The following is a 7,525-nucleotide window of genomic DNA, read 5'->3' on the forward strand; positions in this document are numbered from 1 at the left end:
TCCATGGCTGTAGGCTCTTTCCATTAGAATTTATTCTGAGTTGTGTTTTAGATACAAAGTGAGTAACCTCTCACTTCCCTACAACGTGTCTTGCCTGTCAGTGTTGTTCCTTCATTTTACCTTTCCACTGCCAATTGCACTATTTGCTGTGCCTCCTAATTTATTGCCATCTGTAAACTTAGATTTACAACTTGCAGGCTTTTTTAAAATCTAATCAATTATACATAGAATACAAAAAAATTAAAGCCTTCATCCAGATCCTTAGAGGAAAGAGGATAAGTTAGTCATCCTTGAAGTCTATGACTGGATATTGAGCTGTGATTATTTTGGAAAAGAACAAAATAAAACAGACGCAGGAAATAAAAGCAGCAAAAAAGCCGCAAGTGCTAGAGGACTTCACAGAAGAATCATCATACTCAAAATGTTAACTCTCTTTCTCTGTCTCTCTATGGATGCTGCTGGACAGCTGCGTTCTCCAGCATTTTTTGTTTTTGTTGTACGTTTGAATTTTGATTCTTATTCAAGATTTCCTCCTGGTTTCACAGTAATGCTGTGCAGTCATCACTGATCCCAGAGTCAGCAAAGTGTTGGAATTAGTGATTCTTCAGTGTTGAAGGGCTGTGTAACCAATCATTGATTTAATTGGCTTTTTCAGTTGTTAATATTATCAAATTAAATGCTAGAGACCAGCTGTCAGCCACGTCCATCTTGATTTTTGTTGCTGTTTTTCAATAATTGTCTTCACAGCAAGCAGAGGTTTCTGAAATGGAAACATTTTTCCACTGCTGCTGGGACAGTACAATTGATGCAGAGTGAAGTGTGTGATCTTGTGATGTGCTGTGTTTTAGTTACATACATTATAATTTGGTATTTGAATGGGATCACATGTTGAGCAATAAGAGGTTGAGCTGTGTGTTCTAACCATTCCTTCAGTTGCACTTTAAGGAACATTGGAAGGCAGTTGACTGATGAATGGACCATTGCCAGCAATCATGCATTTTTAAAATTACAGTTAAATTTTCTTCATTTGTGGTGTCTGAGGTTAAATCCAGCAAAGCATTGCAGTTAAAAGCCACCTGTCTCTGATTGAAAGAAGATTCTAATGTATAAGAAATATTGGCAGTCTCTTTACAAATGCAGGACTAGACAAATTCATTTGCTTTTAATGTATACTTGTGTTGAGAGACTGCAGAGTCTTCTGTGGGAAAGGGCCACACACCATCAACTTATTAGGATGGAGGTACATTGGGACAGTGCAAGGTTGTTACTGTAAGTATAGGAGTTTGCTCTGCGTCAAGCTGCTGTACCTAACGAGGGACTCATTAAATACCACAAATGGAAAAAAGTATATTATTCCCTAGAATTAATTTACTGTGCTGAACAGAAATTTCACCAAAACCACATGCAAGTTCAGATACCAGCTCCTAACTGCTTTCTAAACAGTTACTGACTTGACACATTCAAACTCAAGATTTAATATGTTGTCATTAAAGTCACTTCTTAAAATGCCCTTTTTGAGGAAGATCATGGTAGGTCTTTTTATTATATCCAACTGAACAATGTAAGCACACAGCATTACATTTAGAAGATTTAGTTCCAAATGTAGGTTGCACAAAGAATTACCAGGTACCAGGGTGAAGTATGATTGGCTAAATGCTTACTACTACTCTCAGCAACTGATGCCTAAAGACAGGAGTAGGTCATTCAACTATTGATCCTGCTTGAATACAATCATGGCTGACAGGGGTGTGAAATTCTGAAGATTCACAGCCCTCTGAATGAATGTAAATTCTTCTCATTGCCATCCTAAATGGAAACTCCCTCTTATCTTTAAATTTGTACTCCCTGCTACTAGTCTTCCTCACCAATGTTTAATCCTTTTCGATATTTTGTAGATTTCAATGAGATCGCCTGTCAGTCTTTGAAACACTGATGAATCTGGGTCCTGTTTGTCCAATCTCCCCTTCATTGGACAGTCCCGCTATATTGGGATCAAATCTGGTGAATCTAACAGTGCCACAGTTTTCCATCCTCAGATGTATTTACACCACAACACTAAATGTGCTGGGCGTGGGGTGGCAGATGAGAAGTTTGATGCAGTTGGGAACCTTACATTTTTCTAATGACTTGACTCCCAGCTCTTTATAGTGATGGTGTGTGGAGAGGAAAAGGCTACACATTTTTAAAAAAAAATCTTGCTTTCCTTCTCAGGCAAAAGTCACAGAAGAGTCCTCACAATATGAATTTGAAAACTACATGCGGCAGCAGTTGATGCTGGCTGAGGGAAACACTATGCACGAGGTGAAGAGTTTTGCACACAAGCGACAGTTCAGCAACATCCCGCCAGTGCGACGCCTGGGCCACGATGCTCAGCCCATAAATCCCCTCGATGCGGCAATCCTTGCTCAGCGTTACTTGCGGAAATGACAGCTGGAAACAGCATCTGAAGCTCCACAAGCCAAGTTCACAGCACAGTAATACTCATCATGCCACGTAGTACCAATCCTGAGCAATACAGTATTCTGTGACCGATATGTAGCATTGGACGGAGTCTCTTCGAAAGGAAAACTGTTATTTTAAGAGGCAAAATAAGACGGCTTTTTTTATATACCCATATAAAGAAAGGACAGTATTGCAACATCATCTGGGGCCGTAGTAGATGTTTAGTTTTTACTTTATATAATCTACCTCTTTCTTCATTTAACCAAGACATTCTCAGAATTATAGATTGAGAGACTGAGCTAAGTTTTGTTTTGTCCTATGTTGTGATTCTGAAAAGGACTTGTACTGCAAGAGATTTTAAGAGCATTAAGAATTGGGTGTGTTCATTCGCTGTGGAATCCCTTTTGCCTGCATTACCCGCTGAATAGTAGACTAAAATGTAGCTTGTTGGGTTTTCTTTTTCCCTTCCTCATCCCCTTTTTGTGAAAGATTTTCGAGCAGAATTCAGTGTGGTACAAAATGCCCAACAAAGGAAAATGTGAAGGAAAGAAAATCAATGTGATCCGTAGATATGTTGCTTTTATTGTACTTAACAGCAAAGATCACTTTAATTGGCCTTTCCCATCTTTTTCTAGTCATTTTTATTTTGGAATTTGAAAGCTGTTAGCTTGGAGGTTGGATTTTTAAAAACTCATGACATACTTCAGCAGTTGTTCAGCAGAGCTACTGGAATTTGTCAAGTTCACTGAGCTGCAGAAACTGTTAGAACACTAAAGAGCAGTTGAGTGTGTCATTTTCTTTTATTTTACAAGCTCAGGGAGAACATTCAGCGTTGCCACCAGGATTTCACTAAAGTATTGAACAAGAGAGATTCCTACACAACTATTCATGGTGCTTCAGTGCCCAGTAGTGGTTTTGCCCTTTCATACATCACTTTTGAGTCAATGGAGACTTTGAATTTATAGAAGACTGGTGGCAGCAGGCATCTTGCTTGTGGTGGGAGTGATTTTGAAATGAATTAGTCATCTCCCAATCAAATGACCTGACAGAATTGTAGTTTGGTTTGGTAGCAGTGGGCCTGGTGACAACGTGACATTGTTGTGTTTCTGAGCATTCAGTGAGTCCCTTCAGTTTAGGTTTCACTGCATTAAGTGCACAGGATTTGTAATTGTAAAACATTCATCACCTGCAGAATTGGTTAACTGGACAATTATGAGGCAAATCTTTCTTTTATTGTAACCATTGCACAGATTTTGTGCTGCTGCATGGACCATTTGTGTCATGTCTGCCTCTTCCCACTTGCCTTTTCTCTGGGCGTGCATTTTACTTTGTCTGTAAGTAACAATGGACTTTTTGATTTACTGTTTTAGAAGTGGCCATCACATTACACAATAATGGTCATGCTCAGCCAATCCTCTATCTTACCATTTATTGGGGAATGATCCATTTATTGCTTGCCACCTCATCCAGTCAGTCTGGCTCAGGTATAAAACTTGTACCTTTTGGGGATCTGTGAATACATCAGGTCTGCTTTTATGATGGGCCAGTACAATCTGATCTTTTCAGATCTGTTCTAGTTTGCTGTCAGTCCCAGAAGAGTCACCAGTGAAGAACATATATGGACCCTTTAATAAGGGCAATAGATCTCAACCTACTCTGCATTTTCATTTTCCCATCACTCTGTAAAATGGCAACAGAGACTACTTAATCTTATTCCAACCATCCAAAGATTGAGGTTCAGATGCTTGCCTCCTGATTGACAGACCATACTCCTGGTTCTGGTGATCCTTTTTCAAGGCTGGGTCTTGGGAGTGTCATTTAACTGTAGCACAAATTACTTATGCCAGCCAAATGTTGCCTAAGTGACTTTGGAGTTATGTTGGGTTTTTTTTTAAACCCCTATTTTAATGAGGGGAGGGTGTGTACAATGATTCCAGGGCGGTCTGCAGTAACATGGAGCTTGGTGTACGTTTTGTTTTGTGGTGGCTTTCAACTTCTTTGAGTTTTCTCAATGTTGAGAATTTTAGTTAGTATTAAAACCAGTGATAAATGCCTGTCTTGCCCAAATTTGTTGAACCTGTGAAAATATACAAGGACTCAAGTCGATTTATTTCAAATTTAACAATTGAGGGAAGGTTTGGCCTCTTGTGTGACAGGTGGTTAAACAAGGAAACCTCTACCATTCAGGGATGATCTCAAGTGATCTCTGGCCAGTGTGAACTTGTGGATTGTTTTTGTTGGGAGGGGAGAGAAATGCTGTGATGCGGTCAAGGGTTATATTTATTAAATACAATGTTCCTCAAAGCTTTATATTGTGTGATTGGGTAAACAAATTGAATGCCTGGGGTAGGGTGAAGTTTGGTCTTATGTTGATGATTTCCAACATTCTGCAGATCTTTGGGTCCTTGTGGAAGTGGGTTTTCTGGTGCTAGTGTGTATATTGTTGGGGCATCTGATTGCCTGTCCATTATCATGCAGCAAGCGGACTCGTATGTACAGAGGTGAAGTCCTGAAACTGTTCTGCAAATGTTTGCTTATATTAATGAGACAGGTTTTCATGGAAGTCGCACTGTCCATTCAGTGCTTCACTAAAGTGAGTTTGAAGAGCCCCTGATTCCACCATTGGGGACAACTTGGGTAAGTGAATGTGTCCCATTTTGAGTGTGGTATTTTAATCAATTTCAGTGGAACACAAAGTAGCAGTTTATGATAAGACTCCAATATGAATGCAGTAAAGCATAGAAGGTCTTAAAAATGCATAAGTAAATAATTTTTGAACGGCCTTTAAAGGCCAAGGTAGCTTTTAATGGTGCGACAGGAGGGTTGTTGAAGAAATAGTCCCCATTTCACTGACCAGCTTGAGTTGGATCTGAAGATATTGTGATGCTGGTAGAGTGATGCACACGTTGAGGTCTCGACCCATGAACTTGTTGATCTTTAATATATTCTTGTTGGAAGTTGGCATTTTGGAATCAGAGGCTGTATTTTTTACTGACTCTTAACCACAGTGCTTAGGATCCATGAAAATTAGTTTTTTTGGGGGGTACTTATCAGCACTGTGGAATTCACCTTCCTGTGTTAGATGTTATTAATGGTAAGGTAACTATGATTTTGCCACTGAGGGCATATCAGTGCTGTAGAGGATGAAGGGTTTCACCAAAGACCCTGCTGTGCTGCTATTGGGTCTTGGCTCGTGCTTTTCCAAAAAATAACTGCTTTGGGGAGTGCTGAGCCCAATGGAGAGATCAGCAGAGGAGTGGCCCCATCACTTGTTACATCGTAGACTGTTTCTTCAACTCCTCATTCACTGAGTTCTCTGAGCCTTACTCCAGTCTGGCTGCTCCAGTTACTTTTTTTTGTAATACAATAAATTGTATATAATTCCTGGTAACCTTAATTCAGTGGAAAGGCAAAGTATTACAATTTGTCACAATTAGAAGCTGTGGCTTTTTACTTCATCCTGGGAAATCTTTTTATTGAGCATTTTTTTTTGTTTCCCTCGAATTATGTCTTTATGGTAAAAGTGATTATCTAATCAGACTGGAATAATGCAGCAGCCCATGCATGTCGATGATTTGTGTGCTTTGAGCTGCCTCTGGGTGTACCAATTGAAGTACGTTGTATGAGATGTCAGTAGAAAGGAATTGTGATCATTGTATACAAATTTGTATAAATAAAGATGACATATTTTTGTACTTCATTTAAAATCTACTTGCATGTCAGCAATAAATTTCATACTGTAGAGATGTTCATTTTGATTTGTGGTTGAATGGGTTCATATCAAGTTACCTGTTGTCAGTCTCCAATGGAATCATGTAAAGTTGATCTCAGTGTCACAGAGACCATTATGTCCAAGGATGGCCACAACTCATGTGGTGATTGGGCTCAAGGTTAAAGAGTGCTGCTCCTTTCGAATAAGATATGTCATTTCAAGTCATGAGTATCCTCAGCCATACTCCCAGGCCAGATGTAGCTGAAAGCTCCCTCTACTAAGTTTTCTTTGATCATGTTACACTGGTACAGCATGGATGCATTTTCAGTGCTTGAGCTACAGTAACAAGGTTTATTAAATCTGCGCTGTGTGTGTTCTCTCAGAAATGGGGACACCTCCATTTCTTAGAATTATTCTCTCTGGTCATTTATTGCGCTGTTTGAGACATTGCTGTCTGCAAATATATTGCTTTTCCTACAAAATGAATAAGTATTCATAGAATATTGCAGTGAATATTTTCACATCCCTTTCTAATTAACTTAGCAATCTTAATTGGTAATATCTCCCCTTTTCCCAGTTAATTGTATTCATTTTTGGTTTATGTTGCATTGTTTAGAGATCTGTCACTGAATGGCAAGTGGGATGTCTTAAAGTTGTGATTATTTATTCTTTCGTGTAATGTAGGCATCACTAATGAGGCTAGTTGTTGTCTTCCCCATAATTGTCCCAAAACTGAGTTGGTTGCTCAGCTATTTCAGAGAGTAATAAAGAGTCAACCACATTTCCTTGGGTTAGAGTCTCATGTAGGCCAGACCAAGGATGGCAGATTTCCTTCCCTGAAGGACATTTGTGAACCAGATGGGTTTTTACAAAAATTCATAATTAATAAGAAATTGTCAGTTTTATATTCCAAATTAATTTATCAATTTAAACTTCACCACTTGCTGTGGTGGAAATTCCACCGACACGTTTGCAGTCCTTATTCGAGGCATACGACAGTATTGTCACGCTGCTACAGCTGTATCAGCTCAGAGAGGGAACCAACCTAACTAAGTCTATCTGAGACTCTGTTCCACTCCCGACTTCCTATGGATTATTTTTCAAAAAAAGAACCCGAGTGTACCTTGTTTAGTGTTTATTCATATATGTGAAAAAAATAATACGTTTAACGACTGTGTTGTTCTCTGCTATTCTATTCAATATCTGATTCTCTCCAGGTTAATGGCTTTTTAAGTTCTAGTTCATGCTACGCAGATCATGAATGCTGTGCTGTCAAAATATGATGTGCTGCTCATTAAGGCTGATAATATCCACATTCCTGCAGCGACAGCCTTTCTGTATATCTCGTGATTATTAGTCTGCTTCATGTTG

The 7,525-nt window shown here is 39.1% G+C and overlaps 1 protein-coding gene across 3 annotated transcripts in view; it reads left to right on the top strand.

Annotated features, from left to right (window-relative positions):
• Positions 1-6,184, top strand: part of stk40 (serine/threonine kinase 40) — a 76,660-nt gene extending 70,476 nt beyond the window's left edge. For all 3 annotated transcript variants that reach the window (XM_043717907.2, XM_043717909.2, XM_087976911.1), the window contains exon 11: positions 2,212-6,184. In XM_043717907.2, the coding sequence (XP_043573842.1) occupies positions 2,212-2,427 (216 nt within the window). In that variant the 3' untranslated portion in view covers positions 2,428-6,184. The remainder of the gene's footprint in view (positions 1-2,211) is intronic.
• The last annotated feature ends 1,341 nt before the right edge of the window (positions 6,185-7,525 follow it).

The sequence above is a fragment of the Chiloscyllium plagiosum genome, unplaced genomic scaffold (genome assembly GCF_037043375.1).
Source record: "Chiloscyllium plagiosum isolate Xiang-an unplaced genomic scaffold, Cpla_swu_hap1 HiC_scaffold_30, whole genome shotgun sequence".
Lineage (NCBI taxonomy): Eukaryota > Metazoa > Chordata > Chondrichthyes > Orectolobiformes > Hemiscylliidae > Chiloscyllium > Chiloscyllium plagiosum.